We start from the raw sequence: 27783 nt of genomic DNA, 5'->3' as shown, positions 1-27783 counted from the left end.
CTGACTTCCATAATGTACTTTAGGGGGTTCTCCAGGGAAAACTCCATTGGGTTTTTTGGGTTATCTTTGTTTCTCAGACATATATGCACATGATTTTGAAAATAATAAAATTAGAAGAGGAAAGGCCAGCTTTGAAATTTTTGCTGCATCGGGGTGGAACTTGGTTCTCCTTGGATGGTGCGAGCAGCACAAAGCCCTCACAAGTTTTCTTTCCGCAACCAAAGCCGACTCCTCTTTACACGTGGATAGCGTGCGGTCGGCAGAGCAGCAGGCACTGATCTCTTGTGACAGCTGCTCCTGAGGCTGGCTGCGGAAGGGATCGTCATCGGGCAGCGATGGGAGGAGGGCAATATTTAAGCGCTCCCATAACACACTTGCCCGACTGTACTGCTGGAACGCGACACACAAGGAACGGGATCCAGAAGCTGGTGAGTGGTGGGATGAATGCTCATGAATATCGCCCTTGTGTCTGAGTAAAAAATGAACAAGATGGGAGCAGGGCAGGCTGAAGAATGGGGAAGATGGTTGGGAGCAATGGGGGAATGTAGGACGATGTTCCACTGTGCACCGCTGTGACCCAGGGAGTTGCCCTGCAGAAGGCGACTGATGTGGCTGAAATGTGAATTGTATTTACTTAACTCTAAAACAGTCCGTGCAGTTAGCCCTTAGCAATGGTGGGCACTCCACAAAGATAATTGATTGCCAACTGGGCTACCTGTAGACAAGATCTATAGACAGTTCCACTACAAAATTTCAGTCAGTGTTTGCTGCAACCTCCTCCTCTTCCTCTTCTTCCTCCTTCTGTTCTTGGTCACCATGTTCTAACGAGCTCTTTCCCCTTCCTCCCACAGCCTGAATCAACTTAAAATAACTGTACAAAGCTACGAGGGAGGAATCAGAGGGGGGAAAGGTGATAGCAACCTATCCTTTCTCTCACTTGCTCTGGGCTATGATCTTCCGTCTGAAGTGTTTAACCCCAGGGTACTTCCGCCTCCTACAAGTAAGCTCAATACTTCTTACCTTGCAGAGTGTTAGAATATTTTAAAGTCTGTGATCTTGAGCAGAATCAGTTCCAAAGTAGCGTATTCAGTAGTGTGGTTAGGTAATTTTAGACTCTGAATGAATTGTTACCCTGCCCTTTTGACACCTGCGATGTATATTTGCAGGACTATTTTTTGTGATTGCATTTTGTGATTTTAAGTTACAATTATTTTATTAATGTTGTGTTTTAAATTGATGTAACCTTCCCTGGGTCCTTAGGGTGAAGGGTGGGCTAATCATCATCATCATCATCATCATCATCATCATATGGGGGAACTCTTTAGATCTCAGGTGGAGAACCTGTAGCCTTGCAGCTGTTGCTGTATTACAGCTCCGATCATCTCTGACCATTGGCCATGTTGGTTGGAGTTGATGGGATCTGGAGTCCAACAACATTTAGGAGGGCATAGATGGCTAGCAGCCATGGTTTGTCAGTTATTGCTAACCCTGCCCCACACCTGTTTGCACTCTTGGGTCATCTTTTCACCAAGTGCGAAGTGCCAGAGTTCAAGCCAAGTTCTTGTCGATAAGTGGTTTCACCACTTTCCAGTTCCTAGCAATTTCAAGGTGTGCCGCAACTAAACTTTTGGAGAGCCTTGAATTTTTCAGTCGATGCATTCATTGAGAACTTGCCATGATCCATCCACTGAGTAGCCAAGGAACACTTAACACCGAAGCTCAGTGGGGCTTACTTTGACGTAAAGATGCAGTTAGAAGGGTTGCAGCTCTCCGAGCTAGGTCTCATCTGTGTCTTAACCAGAAATTCATTGATTGCAATGGAACTTGTGTCACAGCAATAGATACGTATCAACAGTGAGGATCATTGTAGTTTTGCAGCTGACAAAAAGTGACCATAGGCTGCTGCCACTTTGAGCTGGGGAACACCTTGCTTAACTTTATCACCTCTGGCTGTTCTGTTTTATTGTACAAAACCCGCTATCTCCCAGCTACTTTTCCTTGGGGGACAAAACAGGTAAGAGCCATAGCTCAGCCACAGAACATTTGTTTTTCAAGCAGAAGGTCCCAGGCTTGATCCCTGGTGTGTCCAGGCAGGACTGTGAAAGATTGTTGTTTGAAATCCACTACAGACAAGGCACAGCTAGGTGGACCAACTCTGACTCTGTTTAGGGTAGGGGGCACTAGCTCAGCAGTTGAGTGCATGACTTGCCTGCTGAAGGTCCCAGGTTTGACCCCCAGGTAGGCCTGGGAAAGACCCTGTCTGAAATCCTGGAGAGATGCTGCCAGTTAGTGTGGACAATACTGATCTAGATGGACCAGTGATTTGAAACAGTGTAAGGTGGCTTCCTACATGGGGTGGGTGAATGGGGAAGCAGCATTATTCTCCACCCCCATTAAGAAATTGGCCTTCCTTAGCCTAAATCCCACTTGCACATCTTCTGACATCCAGCTTCCATAGATTTTTTTTAAAGCCTGAATATTAACTTTGCACTCTTATTAAGTTAATATGAATATTAACTTAACACCTGCACACCTGCCTTCAAACCAGGTTGTCAGTTTAACACTCCAAGCTCACGTGAACAAGAGCTGGCTAGCAACAGGCATCTCTTAGATCACACTGCCTGCCGAACAGAGCTGTGTGTTTCTGGGCAGGGGAGGAGAGGGGAGGGGAGGATGCTGTGTGTGGCAGAGCCACGTGAGGAGATGCTGGCTGGTTCATGCAAAGCCCTGCAGTGCTGGAGACTGCACTTAGTTTAACCATACTCTAGGGTACCCAAATGGGATTTTCAGCATCATCAAAAAAGAATAGATCCACTGGCTAATCCTACACTTGGTACCTGTCCCTGGTACACGAGAGACAATTGGGGAACTGCTGTGAATACCTTTTTAAGGTGTTATTAGTACAAACACACACAAAAACTCTCTCACTACCACCACCTCTCTGCCAAACATGCCAGGCAGCTTTCAGATTTCATCTCTGCCTCCCTCCGTCAGGTTTCTAGAAATTAAGGTTGCAATCCTGTACTCACTCCCCTAGGAATAAGCCACACTGGGACTTGCTTTCAGATAGACCTATAAAGGATCATGCTGTAAATTTCTGGCTCTTGGCTGTAGTGCACATGCACATGAACTCACAATGTGTGTGCACTCTCCTCCACCACCTACCTGGCTGGCAAGCATGGCTGATTTGCTTGACCTGCAGGCAACGTCCATTGCAAAATTAAACAGGCAACCCTATTTCTCCCCAGAGTGTCATATAAGGAAACAGCTCTAATCACTTAATTAACACAGAATTGCTCCAGCAGCCTGTGTAATATCAGCTACTTCAAAGTTAATGATGTACAACTAATCAAGATGACAATCCCTGAGGCAAACTCTTCAGCAAAGTTCCCCGTTTGCTAGGATGTCAAGAGAGGGTGTGTCTTAAGTCTAAACCGGTGGTGCACAATGCAGAAGGTATGGTCTAGTTTGCCAAAACACAGTGTAAAAGTAAACAAAGAAAGGCTCGTTCTTGGAAAGGGATTTAGCAATTGTTAGCTACTGGAACGGTTTCTCCCATCAGATGTCAAGGAAATAAACAACTACTGTACCTGACCTTTAGAAAACATCTGAAGGCAGCCCTGTTTAGGGAAGTTTTTAATGTTTGATGTTTTATTGTGTTTTCAATATTCTGTTGGGAGCCGCCCAGAGTGGCTGGGGAGGCCTGGCCAGATGGGCGGGGTATAAATAACAAATTATTATCATCAATCATTAAAAAAGGTAGAGGGTTAAAACAAAAACAAAAAAACTGAAAAACCTCTCTCCTGCTGCCTAAAAATGTAATTTGTAATACAGTATTGTATTTTGGTGTTGGGGTATAATTCATAGTATGAAATTGACCGATTTGCACTATACGAATGCCGGGTTTGCTTTTGACATTCTAAGGCAGCGATGGGGAACCCATGACTCTCAAAATGGTGACTACATTTCCCATCATCCCTGATTACTGGTCATGCTGAAGGAAGTTGGGAGTCCTGCAACATTAGAAGAGCCCTGCTAGATGAGAACAAAAGTTCACCTAGTTCAGTATCCTGTTCTTATGGTGGCCGACCAGATGTTAACAGGAAGCCTGCAAGTAGACATGAGGGCACCGCTTTTGATGGCCAACAACCCTGGAGAGCCACTGCCAGTCAGGATGGGTCAAGTGGCTCTGACTCTGTATAAGGAGCTTCTCCACCCCAGTTCTAAAGGTTTACACCTCAACTTTTCCATCCCTACAGATGCAACTGGCCAGTGGACTGGAGTCGGAACCTCAAGACCGGCTGATGAATCACCTGGCTTTACTGCTGGCCATTATGGGATTAAGCCTCTCCTATTACAGCGCCCGGCAAATGAGTGAAGAGACCAAACCAAATCCGGAACCTTGATGCTTGGGCTGCCAAGCGGCAGCTGCACGGGCCAAAGAGGATTCCAGGAACGCACAGAAAAGAAACAAGGTTGGAGAGAGACCCTGGCACGCACTCTGCGGCACAAGCAGCATCCTTTAGGTATCCTGTGCATGCACCGGCTGGGTGGCTCACATTAGAAAACTCAGCGCCAACTTTCCTTGTTCTTTCACAGACGGTGTGTTGCTAGTGCCCCTTCCGGCCATGCTAGTTTCATTCTCCCCTCCTGGATCCTCCTGGTCAACTCAGCTATTGTCCAACTTGCTTCATTCTAGTTTCAGGAGGCCACTACCAGGGTTGCATTCCTCTGCCCCAATTTACCCCTGGATCTGATCCTCATTCAAAGCCCAGAAATGGATTTAAACCAGGATGGCCATGCAGGCAGGAAGCTGAAGAGCTAACCTCATTGGTTGGGTCCAATATTGCCTTAGCTTATCACAGGAAGCTTTCTGCCTGGGCATGTTAAGATTGCCCTCCAGGGGACTTATTATTATTATTTGACACTGTAAGGGAGTTGGGTCTTTTCTTCACAGGGGATTAACAGCCACACATGGTGGCAGTTGAGCTGGTGTCACCTGCCCACCCGTCAGCAGGGGTGATCCTGCAGCCCAAAACCTTTCTGCTAAACACAAAGGCCACCCAACTTGTTTTATGAACCACCTGAAAGATGACATACATTAAGTGATATAGCTCAAAGATCATGATGAGGCCCAATGGAGAAAAGGGGAAATTGCCAGTTTCTAGAGTATCAACAACTCAGCTGCTCAGTTTGTGAAGTCAGAAGCCCCCCTGTCATGGCAGAGCATGCAGGTCCTCCTCTTAGCATCGTCCTAAGCTGCTAGAGTGACATGCACACTCCTGCCAGTTGCTGCCTTAAAGCAGGTATAGCGAACCTTTTGGACCTTTAGATGCTGCTGAAGTACAACCCCACCAGCCCCAGCAAGCATGGCCAATGGCTGTTGTTCAGCAACACATGGAGGACCAGATGTTCCCTGCATCTGCCTTACAGCATTGATCTTCAATGCGGTGTTAGGACCCTCACATGGGTACCAGCCTGACCTAAAGGGGCTGGAGCAGTGGTTAAGACAAGGATGGGGAACTATCAGCTCAGAGGCCAAATGTCTGGCCCTCCGAACTCTCCCCAGGCTACACCCCTCCCTGGCCCTGCTTTACACCCCGGATTGTGTCCTAGAAATCTGATGAAGCCTCTCACTTGTCCGGATGGAAGATGTAGAGGGGTGTGCAGATACTGTACAAAAGTTAAAATTTGCATTTGTTGCTCTGCCCACTTCTGCCTCCAGCCCCGCCCATCACCAGCATGTGGCCCCGGGAGCTTGCCCAGGAGAGAATGTGGCCCATGGGTCAAAAAAGATCCCTCACACTTGTTTTGAGAGAATAGGAAAGAGGGAGAAAGACGACATAGATCTACAGTAAGAAATTAAATATGGATCCTTTGTTACAGATGGAGGTTTAAAGGTGGGTCTTTTATAGACTAAGATCGAAGTCTTACACAATTCCCAAAGAAAAGGGGTTTATTTCTGGAGGGCCAGGCCCACCCCCTCACAGTATGCAGAGGGGCAGGGAGAAAAAGTCGGATGAGCATAATGCACTGCATTAAAAGGCAAGCGAATGTATTACAGACGGTTGAACGAGCGCATTCGCTGTCTGCTCCCTCCCACTTGACTTGGCCAAAGCAGTGCATCATGGGAAAACCAAAAGGAACTGCAGACTGCCTGTTACGTAACGGAATATGTGGCCAGACAGCCGTGACCTACATTATGCCTTCCCATGAGCAATTAAGGAGAGGGGGATTTTTAAAGGCGCTCAGCCTTCCGTTTTAAAAAGTGCACCCATGATTTGGGGTTGGCGAGGAGTTTCAAAGGGTGTAAAGGCGAGGCAGGTGAATCTTTCACCTCTTACAGGAAAATAATTGTTGCCTTCTTCAGGGAGTTTCAGACCAATTTACCCACAGAACACGAGAATCTGCCGTTTACCAGATCAGAGTGGTTTTTGCATTTTGCCCAGTATTGTCTACTTTGACAGGCAGAGGCCCTCCAGAATCTCAGGCAGAGGCCTTTCTCATCACCTGCTATCCACTGCTCCTTAAGCTAAAGATACCAGGGCTTGACCGCTGCATACAAAGCAGGTGCTCTGCCACTCAGCTATGGCCCCCGTTAAATCTTCAACACCAAAATCTGCCCTTGTTCCTCTCTGGATTAGGCTCTTGCTAAGGCAGCTAGATCTCAAACACCACACTAGCCGATTCATCTGTCTCATAGCAACAATGCAAGGAATAAACGTGTTGCACTGTGTACAATAAATCTCTGTTTTAAAGAATGTTGCCTGTGTCATTTTTGCACCCTGGGAGCAGCTGTTTGCTACATGACCAAAGCCAGTCTTTCCTTAAGCAAGGGTGGGGAAACCCCAGGGGTCAAATGTGAACCTTTAGACCTCTCTCTGTGCTCCTTGGGACCCTGTGCAGGCAACGCCCCTCCCAAGTCACACCCCTCACCCGTTAAAAACAAACAACACAGATTATCAGAGTTTAGAGACTTGCAACAGATTCCATGATCAGAGCCATAAACAAAGGCTAGAATAGCTCTTGACACTGTATCCCTTCTAAATAGCTAAGGGAGAGGCAGTAGTGGCGATTAAAAGCATCCCTCCCTCTTCTTCCAAAAGCCTTTTTGTATAGAGGCTTAATCTCTGCTGATCCATAGCAAATGATGTGCTTGTTTCAGCAGATGTCAACAGCTAAACGCGTTGCAGCAATATGCACGAATGGCTGTGGCAAAGGATTTATTTCTGCTCCTAGGATGCCAACCATTTATAGCAGGGGTTGGAAACCTTTGGCTCGCCAGGTGTTGTTGGGCCCCAGTTCCCATCAGCCCTAAGGCCAAGGGTCGGGGATGATGCAAACAGAAATGTCCAAAAACATTTGGAGGGCCGCAGGCTCCTCTTCCATTATTTCCAGGGTCTAAAAGAGCTAGCAATATCTTGATTCAACAGGCATGACAAGGCACACGGCGTATGCAAGATGTTAGGGCCTGACTCACTCGATCACAGCAGTATTACGTTTAATGATACTTCCATATGGCCTAGAAAGTGGGCATGTAGTATACACCACAGTGTAACCCAAAATGATTCAATTATTTCCATACCACCCAGAAATCTGAACCTGGTACACAGTTCCATGCTTACCTAAATGAGATGTATATTTGCAGTATCTCATTCAACCTCCTAAATACCGAAATTAAAAAAAAACACCCCACAAACACATCCAGACCATGCAACGTAATATTCCTTGTTGTGAGCTAGCAGACCATTTGTAAAGAATTATCACCTGATAATGTTACACAACTAGCTATTTAAATGTCTGCAGGACTCACACTTCGGAACTCTCTGTCTGTTGACATCAGGCAGCTGCCTTCACTGTTCTCTTTGCAGAGCCTGCTAAAAACATTTTTGTTTAGGCAAGCCTACCCAGACATGTAGAATGCTGACAGGTGTTTTAATCTGTTTTTAGATTATCACTGATTTTTACTATGTTTTTAATGTTTCCACTTGTGGTTTTTAAAGAGTTTTTATTGATAATTTTATTGTTTTTTTCTTTTTTGTAAACCACTTTGAGGGTCCCGGTCCCCCCCCACAACCCAGTGGTATATAATTTTTTTCCTAACTAACTAACCATCCTGTGGGAGCAAGTCCAAAGCTTTACTATGTGCTGTGTGAATTGCTCCCTTTCATCGAAACAAGCTAAGGTTGTTGGTGTGGGCATCCGTCTGTCTCGAGAGACAACAGAGGGTGCCTGCGGGTGTGAAGTCAAACTTATGCATTAGCAGCACTGAAGTGACCTCCCTGGGGTGCAAGCCTGGGCCGTGTGTATGGAGGTCTTGGGCTGCCCAGATGACAGATGTGGTCCAAATGAAAGCAGAGCAATATGTTTAGCACCAGCTTGGCTGCAAGACTTGCTGGAAGGAGCCATACAAGGTGCCATCCAACCTTCTTAGGGACTACACTCCAGATTTGTGTAGGGATGACTCTTTAGCCTTTTCTTCTCCCGAAGATATCCTGCAAGGCAGCGGAGGTTTAGGATCAGAGTTTTCCTTCTCCTGGATGAGCTACCTTCCCAGGTGGACAAGTCCCATCTGCCCAGGGCAGAAGCAACGAAACCAGGCATGCGTTGAGGAGGGAAGAGGTGAGGAGGGCACATGCAAGAACATGGCTTGTTCTCTCTTCCACCTGTTCTCCCGCACAAGAATACCTCATCCCATTCTAACTATCTGGCTGCACTCACAATAAGAGACGCTAAAGTGTGGCAAGATTTCCCTTAACCCACCAATGCACACTTAATGGATGAATGGAGAGCCCTAAGCCAAGTTAGTTGTTCTGAACACGGAACCCAAAGCAATTGCTCCTCAAGTAAGTCAGGCAAACTGAATGGTTTCTGGTGTGGCCTCTGCTGCTCTTCTTCTTCCAGGCCCTTGAAAGTCTACTTTAGAGCATTCAATCAAATCAAGCGAAGCACAAGGCCCAGGGTCAGCCCAGCAGCTTGCCAGCTCATTTATTAAAAGGGACTCATTTGGAAGCTGGAGAAAGGTCACATTCAGAGCAGAATGCTAAAAATCCACAGTCACGGCTTACAAACATGAGCCGCTATAAGAGACGCAATTAGTTACATAAGCAGGTCAATAGGACAGTGGGGAGGTCTGCTCATCCGCTCCCAGACCTCCAGCTGAACTCCATCTTCTGCCAAAAGGACAGGATAAGAGTGCTGGTTCCGTCACAAAAAATAAAAGCGACGCTTATGTCCACTGAAGCCATTTTATGCCCCAGTTCTACTACCATGAAATAGTTGTGGTTGAAGCCTCATGTCACATGCCAAATCACCCCCCCCCCCCACTGTCTCAAGTTATCTACAGAATTTTCAGATGGGCTCCACGTCTCTCAGCCAGATTCCTCCATCTCATCCAACGGTTGTGTGTGGACTTCGACTTTCTTCGGAGGTATATAGGACCCCATTCCAGCCGCTCTCTCTGCTTCCTCCTGGGTGTACGGCTCCTCACTCAGCTGCTTCAGTCTACAAAGCAAACAAAATCAACTTAAGTCAAATGAGCTTGCAAACTTTGGCGCTCCACCTCCCACCCCGAAGCTGCTTAAACTGATTTACTTAAGTCTTAATAAAGCCAATTTCCACTACTTTTCTCCTTACAGTTGCATTCAGTGCTAGTACGACTCAAAATAAAAAAAGGTAAAGGACCCCTGACTGTTAAGTCCAGTCGTGAACGACTCTGGGGTTGTGGCGCTCATCTCGCTTTAAGTGGCCGAGGGAGCTGACGTTTGACCGCAGACAGTTTTTCCTGGTCATGTGGCCAGCATGACTAAGCCGTTTCTGGCAAAACTAGAGCAGCACACGGGAACACTGTTTACCTTCCCACTGGAGTGGTACCTATTTATCTACTTGCACTCTGACACACTTTTGAACTGCTAGGTTGGTAGGAGCTGGGACTGAGCAACAGGAGCTCAACCTGTCGTGGGGATTCGAACTGCCGACCTTCCGATCGACAAGCCCTTGGCTCAGTGGTTTAGACCACAGCGCCACCCACATCCCCTACTACTCAAAGTAGACCCATTTAACTTCACGGACCTAAGTTAGTCACGTTCATTAATTTTAACTAGCATTGGCTACAGCCCATATTCTACCAACTGCATGGTTAAGAGCCATTTAGATGGCAGTGCTATAAGTCAAGGAGGATCCACTGATGCACTGAGATGGAAACCGTTCCACTGCATTCTTTCCCATTTCAAGAAATGTACTTGTTTAATAAAATTAATTAGCAACACAATGAATACATTGCAAGTCAAACTGGACATCTAGAATGGATACCATATGATATCAGTCAAATGTAAAATCAAATCAGTATTTTGTCATTGCTGGTTTTTTCCAGACATGCTAAAATGAGTTAACAGTTTTCAGAAGAACAATCCATGAATCCTGGTTTGCACACAACACTAACTCTGGTTCCTTTCCTCTTCTGTGGCTCCTTAAAATATGTATCACAGGCTAAAGGTTAGGGAAGAGAGAAGTACACAATAAAAACTATGTTGTGAAGGTGCCAGACACATCTATACAAAGAGGAAATCCCACCCCAAACTTCTGAGAGTAGCACAGCTGCCAAGAGGGCCCCCACTGCCCATCTTCTTCACTTATTTTATAACAAATATATATTAACCAGACAGCAGCCAGGCAACATACATAAAATTAGTGAAGTGCTTTCCCAAAACGTTGGAAGGTTAAGAGAGCAGGGTGCATAGGCAAGCCTATGTGTCTACAGGTGTTAATTCCCTAGAGAAAAAGGCTATTCTGTATAATACACTGAATTCATATTACCTCTTTTTGTGAACCTTAGATCTGAAGTGATCCTTCATGCTTTTTAAATCAACGAAGTATCGCCTGTTGAGGGAGAAAAAGGAAAAAAAGTTAAGCTGCTTGATGCCTATTGAAAAACAGAAAGTTCATTCCCAGAAATCATTTTGTTGACCTACATTTATCTGTGCCTATTGCAACGGCACCAAGCAAATATTTGAATGCATGAAAATGGCCATCAAAACTGCAGGCTGAGCTTTCATGTCATTTCATAACACCTCAACCCTCTACACCAGTGTTCGAAACTCCCATTGTTCTAGGTGCATTTTGCATCAGGGAATTAGTGCAAGCAGTTTCTGAGCTCTGGGCACAGTACTGCACCTAGGATTTCAAATTAAAACTGCAGAGTGGAAGTAAAGGAGGACCTACTTCCAACTACTCTCTGAAGACTGGAAAAGAGACCCTTTTAAGAATATTAGGAGGGTGAGCAGGGGAAAAACTAGATCTTGTGAAAAATGAACATAATATTTTAGCTGCACTTCATTCATTTTCAGCTTTGTATTCTTGTTACTAAAAAGCGCACCTAGACATTCAGTTGTTGTGCCCATAATCCAGGTTTAAAGTGCCATTTAGCTCCTAGCTTTCATATTTCAGTTTCTAGCACTGCTCTAAACTTGTCCACTTTTCTTGGCAGTGCAGAAGAAACTGCCCTGATTCTGCCCAGTTAGGAGTTTGGGATCCAGCAACATATGCTCCCTCCCAGGAACAAATACCCCCTTTCATTTTAACCAATGAAGGGATACATCAGTTAAGGTCCTAATGCAGGCTTCCTCAAACTCAGCCCTCCAGATGTTTTTGGCCTACAACTCCCATGATCCCTAGCTTGCAGGACCAGGGGTCAGGGATGATGGGAACTGTAGTCTCAAAACATCTGGAGGGCTGAGGTTGAGGAAACCTGTCCTAATGCAAGGGCAGGAAACCTGTGGCCTCCAGATGTGGTTGGACTCCAGCCCCATCATTTCTGCCCATTAGCCATGCTGGATGGGGATGGTGGGAACTGGAGCTCAACAACATCTGGAGGGCATCATGTTGGTTACTCCTGAGTTAAAGCATGAATGCTTATCCCATTGTTTGAAACAAAAGATAGCAGTAAAGAGAAGAAAGCAGGAATTCTGCGTTCTTTTTAAATCCAGTCCTACCTGTGTGCAAAAGGTTGTTGTTTTTTATATTAAACAACCCACAAATGCAACATATCTGAGTGCAAGGCAATGAAACACAAATAGAGTAAAAGAGGGAAACTCAGCATGAAAAGCTACAGATGCTGAAATTCCCTCTTCTATTCAAGTGTTAAAGGTGCAGGAGATCTGTCCTCTCTTGCATCTTGCTATGGTACGCATAAGGCTTCTTCAGACAGCCAAAGATTAGATTTGCATCAGGGATAGGAATTCCAAGTAGAATAACATTTGCTGCAACCCAAGAAGTATTTGGGGGGCGGGGAGTGGCAGGAAAGCCCAACCAGACCCACCTCTCACCTGCAATATTAAAAGAGGGAAAAGGCCACAACTCAAGAGAGCACCAGTTTGCATGCAAAAGGTTGCGGGTTCAATCTCAAAGGTAGGGCTGAGAAAGACTTCTTGCCTGAAAGCCCAGAGAGCTGCTGCCGGTCAGTGTAGGAAACACTGAGCTAGATGGACCAGTGATCTGGCTCAGGCAGGCTGTAAACACTCCATACATTTAAAGCATATTTCTCCCAAGATGATCGTGGGAACTGGAGTTAAGAGTTCTGGGAATTGTAGCTAAACTACAGTTCCCATAATTCTTTGGCGGGGTGCTTTAAATATACAGTGTCTGCACAGCCCTTCCTGCGTTCCAGTGCACTTACTGCAGTAAGACCCCTCAACCCTACCCAATATGGATATTACTGGCTATACTGGCACATGTATATGGTACATGCGGTGGGGAACCGTTTAAAAACCCAAGGGAAGGCGTGAGTTAGAAAAAGATAGGCCTCCTTGGGTTTCTGCATGGATAGGCAGGCTAAAATTCTTCACTTCTATAGGCAGTGCTCACTTCCATCCCGGGGTAAGAAAATCTAAATAAAAGGAGTTCTATAGTGCTGTAACCGATTGAGTTACTTTAAACCAGGCTTCCTCAAACTCAGCCCTCCAGATGTTTTTGGCCTACAACTCCCATGATCCCTAGCTAGCAGAACCAGTGGTCAGGGATGATGGTAACTGTAGTGTCAAAACATCTGGAGGGCCGAGTTTGAGGAAGCCTACTTTAAACTTTCGTATCTCTATGCTAAAAAAAGAGCAGGGTCAAGCAGCTTTCTTTTTGACGCAGGCGCAGTAAGCAAAAACGAAGTCGTAGAGAGACAAACCGAACCCCGGCCCCGCCTTTCCCTTTTACGCACGCGCAATGCAGGCAATAGTGCTGGGCGCTCCCAGGCATGTCAGGGTCCGGCTCTTGGCGCAGCAGCTTGGCCGATTTCTCAGGCAGCATGTCCTCGTGGATCTGATCCAGATCCCGGCGGCGCCGCTTCGTCTTCCATTGGCGCGCCAAGGAATGTGCCTTGTGGGAGCCTGTCCGGCGACACCGGCTAGGGGCCATACTTCGCTCGAGAGGCTCACCAACGAGAGAAAGGAGGGAAGGGAACTTCCGCTTCCGGCGACTGTTCACGACGTCATCACATACCGACACCCCTGAACTTATTATAATTTTTTTTTTAAGGTAGCGATTTGTAAACATCGCTTATTAATAAAGCAACTGTCTGTGCCTGCTGACGTTTATTATTGTGGATACCATAACTGAGCTCCCCTGTGTACTTTCTGTCTTCCCTCCTCCGTCCAGTTTAACGGGGCATAACTTGAACTAATATGTATCTATTTAAATTATTTATACGTATATTCTGCCAGTCCACAACATAAATGAATAAAACATATGTAACATAAGCTCAACAAAACAAGCTGAAACAAAGGAAACACAAGTAGGCTTGGTTTCTTTTTTTTTTTTTTTTAAATTAAATGTGTGATATCCAATATCATTTCAGTAGGTGCAGCTTTGGATGTCACTCGTTAAATTACTGAAATTCAAATGGACAGCAAGACCTAATAAAATAGACTTTTGACAAAGTCTCCCATAATATTCTTGCAGAGAAACTGGTAAAATGTGGGCTGGATGAGGTAACTTATCTTAATAGACATAAGCTGTTGCAAGAGCAGAGCATTTTTTTATTTTAACAATATATATATACTGTTTACTAGAACAAAATACCTCTGAGTGCTTTAAACATAAGCCTAAGATTGCCTGCACATGGGATGGTGCCCATAAATGGTTTGAGACACTGAATGACGCTGGAACCACCTGTCCTTCCAGTGGTTTGCTTGACTGGTCATGGCCGATGTCCATTGGGACTGGTGGGACACAAGGCAGGGAGGCGAACAGTGATAGGCCAATCACCAGGAGCAGGCCCTTTTTAGTAGTGCCACTGACTCAATGGAATGTCCTTTAGAGGGAGGCCTTTATGGCCTCAACACTGACTGCATCTGGGTGTTTACCTAAAGGACATTCCATTGAGTCGCTAACCTGGCTTTTGAGGTCAGTCAACCTGCTGACAGTTAACTTTTTTAACATAGAGTTTTCCCTATTTTTAAGTGATTACTGTTTCTATTTATGCTAACAGGGAGGTTAGGAACATAGGAAGTTACCTTATATTGAATCAAACCCATTGGTTCTTCTAGTTCAGTATTGTCTACATTGCCCACTGCCTGGCAGCTTCTCTCTGGGGTTTCAGACGGAAACTCCCAGTCCTAACCTGGAGATGCTAGGTATTGAAGCTGGGACCACCATCATGCAAGACAGATGCTCCACTACTGAGCTATGGCCTTTCCCCTAAAGGCTAGCTTGTTTATTTTTAATTCTGTTCTGTTGTTACCAGTGGTGTAGCGTGGGGGGTGCAGGGGGGGCCGGCCGCACTGGGTGCAACATCTGGGGGTTAGGGTTAGGGGGCGCAAATCCACGGGTTAGGGGGTGCAAATTACTTGCCTTGCCCTGGGTGCTGACAACCCACGCTACGCCACTGGTTGTTACATGTAATATTTCAGCAGTTCATGTTTATTGCTCTAATGATTCTATTAGCCACTTGGCCACTTGTTTATAAAATAAAGTAGCATCTAAATGTTAAAAAGCAATTAATATAAATATAGTCTTGGCCTGCAGATTTCCTGGCATGACTATGATTCTGGATCCACAGCTCTGCCTTGAAAACAAAACATCCATCCCAATTATTTGTCTTTCCTTGGAAGTCCACTTTAAGTCTCAGAGATGAAAACGAGTGGAATGTAATTCCATAGGGAGATCATGTTGCAGCTCACCACTGATTAATAGCCAGTCACCGCAAAGGATGACCCTTTGACCTGTGTAACTGTTGTTTCTGGTGTTCAGCTAATCCTTCGTGAAGGAAATCTAAACCCCGAGGCCTGGCCATCAAAAGATCTCGTAGCACTCTTTGCAAGCAAAGGGCGATAACCCCAGTGTCCTGGCCAGGTTTCCGTGTGGGTCATTAGATTCGGCTGACCTAAATTTCCCCTGCAGTTTGAATTGGATATGGTGTTCTTTGTTTCCTGTCGTACAACCATTCCTATATATTATTGCCTAACCGAAATAGCAGATTTATGGTGTCCCTCGAAAGGGCTTCAGAATGCCAGTGGCACAAAAGGTGATGTACGTGTGCAAAATTATGAGCAATGTTTCACACTTGGGTGGATGGAGTTTAAAAGTCCCTGCGGAGGAAGACTGGATTAGAGATGTAGTCAGAATTGGTCTTGGGACAATTCCATAGCAAGATCCCACTGATGGTGCTGGGACACTGAGGAATCAGCATTCCATAGTTTATTTGGGCTTCCCCAGTAGTGAAGTTAAACAAATGCTGTTTGTTGATTTGCTTGCTAATTCATTCTCCTGTTTGACAACAGCAGTTCTCACAAAATGGCATATTTGTAACTACAATCTATAGATGAAACACAGAGTAAAAAGTAGCTAATGTCTATGTAGAATTACTGCAGTCAATTACTTGAGAATTCATTCTGACACTAATGAAGTCCTGTTGATGTGAACACCTAGGTGCAGAAAGAACTGTGAAACACACCGAAAAAACAGCAGTGTCACTGTGCTCAGAGGCAGTAATGTGAACACACCCTAAATCCATCCTAGATTGGTTCCCCACCCCAAAAATTAACTAGGGAAGATGTTGCAGTGTGAGAGACATGTGATAAAAGTTGAGCCGGGCTGCATAGGAGGGAAATGTAATGCACCTCCCCATGGGTTAAGCAGGGATAGCCAATGTGGTGCCCTCCAGATGGTCCTGAGCCCAGGCATTTAGCACTCACAGACCTATAACAATAGAGTGTCTGGGGCAAACCAGCTAGCTGGGCAGGGTATAAATAATAAAATTATTAAAAATTATTAATATAATACCACCACAACAGTAAAACTAAATAAATCAACAATTAACAGTTCACTTAGATATATTTTGTGTATAACTTTAACTGGTGGTGGTAACCATTAGTTTTGTGGTGAAAATTTTATTACTTTTTCTACCATACAGTATCTGTATTTTCTTAGAACAGAACCTGCCTGGTACAGGAAGCTGCATAGCGGCTATTGAATAGCTTATCTATAAATTTTCCCCAACTGTGTTGCATTAAAAAAAAAAAAAAGTAACAGTTCACTTAACACATCGGAATTTAAGTGAGCATAACGCTCACCAGTAGGTCAATTTAAAATACCCAAAGTATCATCAAAGCGAATGACTTTTGTACCTAGCAAATCCCCCCTCAATCTTTTATACCTCAACTGTGAAGGTCAGAAAGCCCCCCTCCCCTTGATTTCTTTTGGAAGCAGCCATCCCATGATGGCAAGAAGTTAGTCAGGTCCATTAATTTCAATGGGGCAACTCTGAGTAACACTAATATGGATACGACCTATAGTGTCCACCTGGCCTCTACCAACCAAGGGAGCATCAACCTTTCTGGATAAGCCCATCCACACTGTCACTGGGCCACAGCTCAGTGGTGGTAGAGCATCTGCTTTGCAAACAGAAGGTCCCAGGTTCAGTCTCTGGGAATGTCCCCTATCTGAAACCCTGATGAGTCATTGTTAGACAATGCTGAGCTAGGTGGATCAATGGTCTGACTTAGTATAAGGCAGCTCCCTATGTTTCTATGTAGGTACTATGCTGAGAGTTCCCTTAAGCCCAGAGTCAACCCTGGATGAAGAACCTTTGTTCAAGTACGGGCTCGTTGTGAGTTTATGAACAGCATTGTGTGTCCAGTTCTAACACACAGGATGTGATTTGTAAGCACAAATCTGACCCCTGCCATATTTTTTTCCTCCTGAATTAAGTACTCACACAGCAACTGTGGTTTCACTTTGAGTGATCCTTGAAGAACGAGAACTCTGTGGGTCACCACACTGCCCTGAGCACTACTGTTCCCAGCGCAACTCAACTCGGGGAGAGGCACACAGTGGAGCATTATCGGCAGCATCAAGCGTAGCCAATATGGATTTGTGCATTTAGGATGTGGCTGTCAGAGCAGGACAAAGGAACAACCGCCAGTCAGTGAACTACTCGCGATCACGTTACTTGCACCAGGCCGGGAAATCAATAATACATTTACAGGCATGTAAAGGCAGCAGACAGGCATCTGTCATTAGCCGCGGGGAGAAGAAAGATGGGCAATGGAAAGACAACCCATCCTTTCATCGCTTCTACAATCGGAGCATGAGTTGGGGGTGAAGGAGCTAGGAGAGCTTGGTAGTTTTAACAGCGAGCAAAGAACCCGCGCCCCTTGTTTGCAACTTGCACGAAGCTGTTCTGGGGCAGGAGTCGAAGCTTCCTGTTTAAGAAACTAAATCTGCAAAGGAGAAGACGACACAGGTCTGCGAGGCTATCAGCCCTAAGAAATAATTTAGCTGCCAGGCACTATTTTGAGAGCCTGTTGCTGAGCTACCGCATTCCAAAGTCCTTTTTTTCGCTGGAGATCAGTTACAGGACTCAGACAATGGAGAGTAATACAAGAGCGTAGCGTTGCCAGAATGAGGCTTTCCTCAAGACTTGAAAGTAGAAGATTCTGCATGGGGGTGGTAGGGGGACTCAGGAACTGTGAGGGGAGCACATCACTCTTCTGAATAAGAGAGGACTCTACACCAAGCAAGGGTGCAGCTACTAAGTTCAATGTTAGTGAGAGAACTAGCTAACAAAGATTCACGTCTCAAATCTGGAATTGAAAGAAGTCCAGCGGGTCTTTTTGGCAAAAGAGGCTGGAGATGGGATGCATAAAGGGTGATCGGAGGAGTCAGATTGTTGGGATCCGTGTCCACTGCACTTTCATCTGTTCCAGGGGCCTTCATTGACGGAATTCATTGGTATTCTGGGTCAGTCATGGATCCGATTCCTCTCAGTTCTTTGAGATGTACATTGGAAGCTTCTGAAATTTTAATGAAGACACCAGATCCGAGAAAGAGGCAGCCAGTGACAGGTGTGAATTTGCAGGGCGCACAAGCATCTGCCTGAGCTCCTGGTTCCCTGCAGAGTCTCCGAAGCAGCTGGGCACAGAGGCCCAATGGCAACCGGAACCTGACCCGCTTAGACTTGGAAGAGAATCCAAAGTGGGGACTGTAAGCCGCCAGGCTTCCAAACTGCTGGGATCTCAGGGGCTTACTTACTGTGTGACCCTCTAGCTCCTGGGAGAAGAACCTGAGAGTGAGCGGGGCTGTTGCCAGGATGACTCAGGGATTCTGGAAGGTCTACAAGGCCAAAGTTCTACAGACCCTTGGCGGAGAGCTGCCGGAAGAGGAACTCCAGGATGAGGTAGAGGCATCCTCAGCTGGGCCCTTTCTCCTCCTTTGGTCATTGAACGTGGGGTAGCAGCAGGCAATGGGTTGCCCTCTCATAATTTATGGCAGGCAAGGGGAACCTAAGGCCCTCCAGATGTTGCTGGACTCCAGCTCCCATCAGCCCTAGCCAGCACAGACAAAGGATGATGGGAGTTGTAGTCCATCTGAAAGGCCATAGGTTCTCTGTGCCTGATTTATGGGGAAGAATAAGATGTCTATGAAGAGGGGTCATGCCCCCTGGTTAAAGAAAACTCGTGATCACGTGCATTTTAGTTGATCCCTTTATTCATTAACCTGGCACTCTCCAGGTGTTGTGCTGGACTTCATCATCCCATACCATTTGTTATGCTGGCTGAGGTAAATGGCAGTTGGCATCCCAGTGACATCCAGAGGGCACAAGGTTGGGGAAGGCTGGCTATTTAAATCTAAGAAATGTGATGGGGGGGTGGATTCTAAAGAAAGGAGCATAGATCTAAAGAAAGAAAAGAGTCCGTTCTTTGTTTTCAGATGACACAGATGAATCTGTCTTGTACATAAAAGCCATTGTCTGAGGGGAGGCATTCCCATTCATTCTCATACATGACAGAATGCTTCTTTCTAAGATGGAGTTTGCCATCGTGTGTGTGTGTGTGTGTGTGTGTGTGTGTGTGTGTGTGTAAGAGCTTGTATTGGAAATAATTAAATGTTTACCAATAAGTAAATAAACACCTGCTGGCCGATAATTGCCCCCCCTTTTTTTTAGCTGATTGAAATGTTTTAAGTGATTTATTTAATGGATTAGTTGACAAAAAGCTAAGGCTTTACTAGAAAGGAAATTGACTGTGGTAGGGCAGAAACTACATTATGAAACTGGTGGAGGGAGACTGGCAAACGCAGGCGGCAGAGGGAGAACAGGAGGCCACACCCATAACATACATTTAAAGCACTATTATACCACTTTAACAATAAGAGAATACTGGGAACTGTAGTTTGTTAAGGGTGCACAGAGCTACAATGCACAGAGTGGTTTAATAATCAATCCCTCTTCAGTTCAGGCCCCAGCAGGAAAAAGCTTTTTCCACACTGCCGTAGAGCGCAGTCCAAAAGGGCTACACCTGGACTATTCCATCAAGTCTCCTCCAGCACTCCTGAAGCTGATTTCTTGTTTCAGAGAGATAACCCTGAACTGATGGAAACCACAGACTCAACCCTGCTGACAGAGGAGGGGTCAAATCCTGTTTCTCAGCTGGCACGGCGGGTAAGGACCAGTAGTTATTTCTCTCCAGAACTCAAGTTGCTTTTGAGCTTGGAGCTGTAATAGGTGGCGGCCTTATTAGACCCCAGAGCAGGCCTGGCTGGCATAATGCTGGCCTCAGCCAATCAACCCATTAATGCTGTATTGTGTGGTTTGCTGAGTGACTGACAGGTCTCAGGTAACTTGTGTTGGTGGGTGCCCATTGGAGCTGGTTGCACAGAAGGCAGGGAGCTAACAGTAGGTGGCACCAGAGACAATGTCCCCATCCTCCAGGCAACACTAAAACTAGTGACTGATGCCACTTCATGGACTGATTTGTAGGTGAGAATGCTGAGGGCACACTGAGGTTGGTGAGGCAATGTCCCATTCACCCCAAAGAACCAACCTCTACTGCAGGCAACTAGCAAAAATGAGATGTTTACTGACACACACACCCCAAACAGGCTGTGTTCAGTATACATCAGCATATGACTGTTACATATGGAGTGAGGGTCAACTTATTTGCAGTGAATGTCAATTGCTTATCTGTTCATTCATAATTCCACCCTACCCCATTTCTGCATGTATCAGCATTTAAAATAATACTAACAATAATTTGTAGGAGAAACTATATTTAAAGACATATTAAATTACATATGTAACTGTATAGCAAAATTTAGATGAGGGCAAAAACGTTGAGTGCATCCTCCTGAAAAGACCACGAGAACCACTGAATACTGTGTGAAACGTATCTAAACTGTGGTCTATGTGGAGCTCCACTGAGCCATGACCTTGTAAAATAATTTCAATTGCCTGTTGTTTCCTGGGAGGGCTAATGGGACTGCAGACAGAAATATGAAAGTGTGGTCATCGTGTTGGGGAAATGGGCCAAAATACTGGGTCAGGGGAGGGGCTCTCAATGGAAAGCAGCCAGCCAGCCACTACAAGTCAGCAGCATAAAAAGTTTAGTAAGTGTCCACAGGCTTGTCACTCATCAGTGCTTTGCACACAGCGAAAGCAATAGACTGTAGCCAGAGTACAGGAGTACTTCATGCTAAGCAATTGGTTTGAATACTCACAGCACTCTGTTCCTTTCGTTTCAGCTCCACATGTAAAAAGGAATAAAGACTGACTTTTTGTTTTTAAATGAAAGCTAAAACTTCACGGAAAGGGCCAGGGATTTCCCACTATCTAGCACGTATGGCCCTGGGTGTGGCTAGTAGACCCTGATCTCCCTCCCTCTTCTCCCATCTTCCTCTGCAGGTCCAAGGAGTTGGAGTCAAAGGCTGGAGAAGTGTCTCATCTTTGTTCAGCCGGGAAGACGAACATAAGTTGCTGGCTCCTGAGCCTTGTGCCGACCAGTAAGTGAAATCCTTCCCTAATTCTACCCCTCCCCTCCCCTCCCCAATGTGTCTTTCTCAAAGGACCAGCTAGTTCACAAGACTCTTTTTATCACATGAGAATCACAACTCTTCCATGGTAGTTTGGCTGGAAGGGTCAGAGAACTTCCCACTGCAGCATATCCACAGAAGCCTCTGAGTGCCTAGAGTGGCTGCTGGTTCTCACAGCCACAACAGGCTCTCATGGCAGGAGAACCTCCATCCAGCCCTCAAATTGCCCCACACTCTGGGCTAAGAGGGAGCCACCACCTACTCACACACTCATGGCCATGTTTTGAGGAACAAGAAAATAACAGTACTGTTTCCTTTCCCTTTTTTTAAAAACCTCCCAGGGTTGGCTGCTCCCTTGCCTACCAGAATTTTAGTAGCAAGAAACTGGAAAAATACAACAATACCTATCATGGCAGATTGGCAAATCCTAATGGTAGAATACCTGCAGCTAGCAAAGGCTACAGGAAGGATAAAAATAAATAGTCTATAAGGAATGGAGAATTTTTAAAGAATACTTTAAAAATTATGGTATAAAAGGAAACCTCTTGGCAGAACTAGACTGACCCTTGTATTGTATAAATATAAGTTCGCAGGGATGTAAAAAGAAACTATATAAGAAATATGTAACTGTGCGGTATAAGGTAATCAATAGATAAAGTACAGTGAGACTAATTAGAAGTCACTTTTAATTTTTCTCTTCACAAGTTTCATAATTATTTGCATTGTTGGGTGTATAAATGATGTTTGTTATATTATTATTGTTGTTGTTTGATTTTTCTATAGTTTGTTTGCTTTTCTTTTTTCTTTCTATAAAGTATTTATTTTAAAACAATAAAGACATAATCTCAAAAAAAAGAAAAGAAAAGAAAAGAAGAGAGAGAATGTGGAAAGGAAAGTGCTGGGGCAGCATCATCCTTGCTCCTTTCTAGAAACCACCTTTTGGGTGCTTCCTGAGAATCTGTTAATTGAGCATGCATTAATAAATTGCACCCAAGGAAGTGTTATCCCACACTTTCCAGTGCATTTCCCCATAACTTTCCTTACTGCAAAATGTCTGATCCTTAGGGGAAGCAGGTTGGTTGCACAAGACCTCCCAATCTGGGTGATTAGCAGGTGGGTGCGGCTTGGGGGAAATGGTCTTCTGGGCCTAATTCAGCCCATGGGCCATAGGTTCCCCACCTCTATTCTAGACAGAATGCTACAAAGGCATAGGTAGCTTTCTGCTGCAGAACCAGCAACGCTTCTGAAACATTCTTATCGGAAGGGACCCTAGCTCAGTGTCATAACACAGGCTTCACATGCAAAAGGTCCAGGTCCAGGTCCAGGTCCAGGTCCATTCCATTTGTTTTACCAGGTTCATTCTCCAGGTAGGGCTGAGCAAGACTTCCTATCTGAAAGTCAGGCCCCTTCTGTACTACACACTTAAAGCACAACCATACCTCTTTAAACAGTCATGGCTTCCCCAAAGAATCCTGGTAACTAAGGGTGCTGAGATATTTTGGGGGGACCCCTATTCCTTTCACACAGCTACAGTTTGCAGAGTAGTTTAACAATCTGTCCATCTTCCCAGGAAACTCTGGGAATTGTACTTTGGGGGCAGGATTCAACTGAACTGAATAAAAAATTGCCCAAAGTTCCACTGGAACTTAATTCACAGTCATTTTGCATAATTCAGAGATTTTAGAATTATGTGAATTAGCTAATCTGAGCCACTTCATTCAAAGCCACTGCCTGCACCTCTTTCCTTCCTAAATTCTCCTCTTGCTTTCACAGCCCACTGGCAGCCAGGCCAGAAGAGGACTCCCCTTCTGAAAAGAAGACATCTGGCCTTTGGGACGTCTTTGCCACAAAGTGGCAGCAAACTTCAGCTCTGGAAAAGGCAGCTTCGAAGGCTGAGAGTGGAGACCAGATGTCTGAGGGCATTGGGGCATCGGGAGAAATGGCGGCTGAGGAAGCCAGCTGCACCAGCCTGGACAACGACCTCCGAGAAGCTGAAGGGGTGGCCTTCAAGTGGAGCTTCCTGACCAGCAAGCTGGCCGAGATAAAGAACAAAAGTGCCTCTAAGAGCAACTAGGAATGAATGTGAAAGAAATGGACTTTGTGACATAAGAGACAACCTATTTCCATGCAGGGCAAGCGTTTTTAGCTTCTCTGCACCCCCGTTTCTCCAGGAATCTTTGACAGAACAGTCAGAGATGATGTGAAAGTCCCAGGGCCAGAGCTCAGTGTTATTTAACCCTCAAAACATTAGGATGCCCCAAATGTGTCTGTCTCGTGTATCAAACCATATCCATTCCATCTCTCCTCTTCTCTGAACATTGTTTTCTTGAGATAAAAAAAAAAATAGACAGGTTGAAGCTTCTGCCAGAGGTTTTCTGCCCAGCAAGGAAAGCGGTTGGATAGTCTCATTGTTTTCCAGGCTTGCATGGTTTGACGACACTCCTGTGTGTTTTCTAAGGAAGCTTCCTCCTCCTGAGTGCTGATCACCCAAGCGTCCAATCAAAGTGTGGAGGAGGCAGCAGGGGATCCTGAGTCAAAATGGTACATTGGGTAGACTGAGAAGACCTGGGTTCAAATCCCAGATCAGCCACAGAAGCTGTGGGCAAGTGACCATCTCTCAGTCTAACCTCCCTTGTAGAGTTCTTACGAGGACTGAATGGGATAGCTCCATGCATTTTGTCCTTGGAGGATGACCGGGCTACAGGGGTTTTCAATAGGAAATAAACAAATCCTTGCATCAAGACCCTTCCTAATGGGACCAGCAATGGTGCCCCAACACTGACAGGCTGGCATTGCAGTTGAAGTGGTGTTCAAATCCCAGGAGCCCCCTCTCTTAAGCAAAAGGGCCTTAGCTCAGTGGTAGAGCACCTGCTTTGCATGCAGAAGGTCCTGGGTTCAACCCCCCCCCCCCCCGCCGCAGCCCCAGGTGGAGCTGGGAGAGAAACCTTCCTGAAATTGCAGGGAGCTGCTGCCAGTCAGTGTAGACAATACTGAACCAGGTGAGCCAATGACCTGACTTGCTAGAAGGCAGCTTCCTAAGATATAGGCTGCTTGGCTCCGACATTTAGATGGTCTGATCTGGTATAAATCAGCTTCCCATGTTCCTAGCCTAGGAGGATCTGGCTATCAGCCCAACTGGGCAAGACGCAGGAACATAGTCTAAAAAGAGCCAGGTGAGACTGACCAGGGGCTGATCACTGAAAACCCCAGATGGAGACCCTTTCTCTATGGGGGCCTTACACTAGATCAGGCATAGGCAAACTCCAGCCCTCCAGATGTTTGGGACTATAATTCCCATCATCCCTGACCACTGGTTCTGTTAGCTAGGGATGATGGGAATTGTAGTCCCAAACATCTGGAGGGCCGGAGTTTGCCTATGCCTGCACTAGATACACACTCGCAATCTAGAACAGTGGAGGATTGGGGGTGCAGATCTTGCTATGGCTATCATCATGCTCCAGTCACACAACTCAAGGCAAACCTCTAGTGAGCAACTTGCCCTGACAAGGGCTGGAAGTGCCTCCAGCCCATTTTTCTTGGGCTTCATCCCCTTGTGGGGAGCTAGAGCCTCCTAAAGACGGGCACATCTTCTGCATTCCACGGACTCTTGCCTGCCACACTCCCTGCACCATGGAATGGACAAGGCAGTTTGGGCGGCACTTGGTTCCTTGAGCCTACAGGAAGGCGCCCAAGGAGATTCAGGTTCAGCTTCTGTCAGCTGCTGATCACCAGCATCAGAGTCAGAGCCAGGAATGCAACATCTTAACCAGTGACACTGCAGCTTCCAACGCACTGTCCTGGTTACTCCTGGACTCTGGGATTGTGACACTTAATCCATAGCCTATTGACAGCCTAGGACTACCGCTCACATCAAGGAACTTAGGTTCGTTGGTTTATCCATCTGTCCATCCCTATACCACATTTTCTCTCCTGGTAAGGTTTTCCTTTGGCAGCAGGGATGGGGAACCTGTGGCCTTCCAGAGGTTGTTGGAATGCAGCCCCATTGTCCCTGACCGTTGGACATGCTGGTTACCTAGGCTGCTGGGAATTTGGGTCCAGCAACATCTGGAGGACCATTTTAGCCACTCCTGCCTTAGGGACATGGCTTTGAAATGACCAGTAGATCAGTGGTAGAGCATCAACTTTGTACACACAGAAGGTCCCAGGTTCAACCCGTTTCAAAAAACCAGGTGATGCAGAAGAGAGCTTTGCCTGAAACCTGGGAGCCACTGCCAATCAGAGTAGACAGTACTGGATTGGACCGGTTAATGGCCTGATTCAGTATGAGGCAGTTTCATACGAGAACTTCCCCAGTTGCCCCAGGAGCAGATATTCTTCAGTTACCAAAGTTTCCTCTTTTAACTGATGTTGTTGGACTGCAGCTCCCGTCATTCCTGATCATTGACCATGTTAGCAGGGGCTGATGGGAGCTGGAGTCCAACAACAGCAGGAGGGCCATGGGTTCCCCAGCCCAGTTCCAAGGGAACAGAAAGTCACCAAGGGAAGACTCAGGGTTTATCTACACTTACCATTTCTCTAGTCTTTCCATGCACGGTCTGTGCTTTAAAGCTCTGTGTCTGAGCACGCTTCTTTTTGCTCCGGTGCTTTGAGAAAACCCACTCTTTAAAGCTTGGTCGGAGCAAACGCCAATCCATGGAAAACCCAAATTGACATTTGCTCTGATTGAGCACTAAAGAGCGGCTTTTCACAGGAGAAAGCTCATGCTTACATATGTGCTTGGATGTAGAGATTTCAATTGTGGACCTATGCCTGGAAAAAGCGAGGGAAAAAGTAAATATGGATAAGCCCCGAGAGAGCATTGGCTTTGCATTCTTGAGTCCATCACTGAAGATGCTCTATTATCCAACTCTCCTTTCACAAAGTATCTCCATCGGTGCTGGCTCCATTATCCAGCAAGGAAGGGCCTTTGGGTTTGGGGTGCCCTTTTGCTGCCTTGTTACCAGCTGGCGACTGGGTGAGGGGGGGCAGTTCAGCAGCCTTCCCTGGGTTCTGGCCCGCATGCTGAGCAGAAAGGGGGCATGTCTACCTTGACCGTTCATGGTGACCCTCTTATTTGCAGTATCTTTCTTTGGATTTTCATTGACAACTGTATAATAATAATAATAATAATAATAATAATAATAATAATAATAAACAGGAATGAGCAAAAATGGTCTCTTAAAATTCTCCGTGCCATTCGTGGTCAACAAATTTTGAGAGTGGGGATTGTTGATGCATATTATTGGAATGGGGAGATTACATTTTCCCAATAGTTTATATCTATCTATCTATCTTCTGGGAAATTTTGGCTCACTTGATGTTGAACAAAACTCTGCTGTTAGGAACGGGAATTGTCCCCTGCCTGGAAGTGCTGCTGCCGGACAGTGTAAATACTGAGCTATATGGACCAAGAAGCCCGACTCCGTATAAGACAGCTTCCTGTGTACTTCTATGTTCTTTTTGGTGGATGAGCAGTGGTGGGCTGGTGCCCATTGGGTGGAAGGTGGGGAGCCCAACAGTAGGGGGAGCCAAAGTCAACGACAGGCAGTGCCAACTGATTTTGGTTTTGTCCCCATCCGCCTCCCTGCTGAGTTCCACCAGGGCACTTTGGTGCTGGCTGCCCCATTTGCTCAGTGGCCAGTCTCCCCTGGATATGAGAATCAACAGACAATGAGAGAGGGGGCCTCCCATATCCAGTGGAGACTGGCCAGTTAAACCACTTTAAGACTGGATCCGCAGTTGCATCCAAAATACATGGATGACAAAGTTGCAGGCACCATTCCACTGAATGTCCCCCAGCTATTCAGGAGAAAGATGGAAGAGGTTGAATTCAACTTCAGTTGTAGCTGAAGATTAGGGGTGCAGCTGAAAGCAAGAGGAAACCAATCACAGGGTATTGAAGTAAAAGGTTCAGGGTGGAATGGATCAGGTTGTGCTTGTGCTTTTAGGGCTGTGCTGAAATTTAGCAGAAAATAATTTTCTGGCAAATTTTTGAATTTAATCTCTTCCAACTTTCTCCTGAATAATTTAGTCTGTGTAATTTAGTCTGCTTCTACTAATTATGAGGGCTAGAAACCTGGGTTTGTTTTAACATTAAATCCAAGATTCTCAGGAGGTGGATTTGAAGAGAATCCTGCTAGTCTCCCAAGTAAAGGCAGGTACAGTCTTGACATAAGATGATCTTTCTGTATTCCTAGGGCTGCCACAAGGTGGCAGTATTTCTACAGTCTCGGGAAGCAAAAGAGGAACAGCTAGGACTCGGCTATACAGCTGAAAATAAAACGTTTTGAATGTGTTGTAAATTTCAATATACAATTGTGACACTAGATGGCGACTGTGAGCTATAGCAAATTCAATGCATTTTTCAAAACGGTTTAAAAAAAAAAATTCATAAGGTTTTAAACGTGTGTAGATTCCACCCTATTTGCAACTTTCCATGCATTACATGGCAGCAAACCCAGGTTTGTTACATAGCACATACGGTTTTAAGAA

The 27783-nt window shown here is 45.7% G+C and overlaps 2 protein-coding genes and 1 long non-coding RNA gene across 4 annotated transcripts; 2 read left to right on the top strand and 1 right to left on the bottom strand.

Moving 5' to 3' along the window:
- Positions 1–142: 142 nt before the first annotated feature.
- LOC114601538 (uncharacterized) lies at positions 143–6756 on the top strand. Its single transcript, XR_003707778.2, has 3 exons — positions 143–428; positions 852–1000; positions 4260–6756. It is a non-coding gene; the product is annotated as an uncharacterized LOC114601538 (long non-coding RNA).
- A 2201-nt stretch (positions 6757–8957) lies between these two features.
- On the bottom strand, positions 8958–13441 carry ZNF593 (zinc finger protein 593). The gene is made up of 3 exons (XM_028738782.2): positions 13205–13441; positions 10816–10878; positions 8958–9504 (listed from the first exon to the last, which is right to left on the bottom strand). Exons 1-3 carry the CDS (start codon positions 13399–13401, stop codon positions 9372–9374), a joined length of 393 nt encoding a protein of 130 aa, XP_028594615.1. The 5' UTR covers positions 13402–13441; the 3' UTR covers positions 8958–9371.
- Positions 13442–16883: 3442 nt separating this feature from the next.
- Positions 16884–23682, top strand: C7H1orf232 (chromosome 7 C1orf232 homolog). Of its 2 annotated transcripts, XM_028738779.2 has the most exons (4): positions 17022–18661; positions 19838–19924; positions 21164–21261; positions 23065–23682. In XM_028738779.2, the coding sequence occupies exons 1-4, from the start codon at positions 18575–18577 to the stop codon at positions 23363–23365; spliced, it is 573 nt and encodes a 190-aa protein (XP_028594612.2). In that variant the 5' UTR covers positions 17022–18574; the 3' UTR covers positions 23366–23682. The 2 variants fall into 2 exon arrangements, with proteins under 2 accessions (XP_028594613.2, XP_028594612.2); XM_028738780.2 differs by lacking the exon at positions 19838–19924 and having other exon boundaries at positions 16884–18661.
- Positions 23683–27783: the final 4101 nt, after the last annotated feature.

This window comes from Podarcis muralis, chromosome 7, assembly GCF_964188315.1.
Source record: "Podarcis muralis chromosome 7, rPodMur119.hap1.1, whole genome shotgun sequence".
In the NCBI taxonomy this organism is placed as follows: domain Eukaryota; kingdom Metazoa; phylum Chordata; class Lepidosauria; order Squamata; family Lacertidae; genus Podarcis; species Podarcis muralis.
Note: the sequence above shows the minus strand (reverse complement) of the source record. Positions and strands in the feature narration are given on the sequence as shown.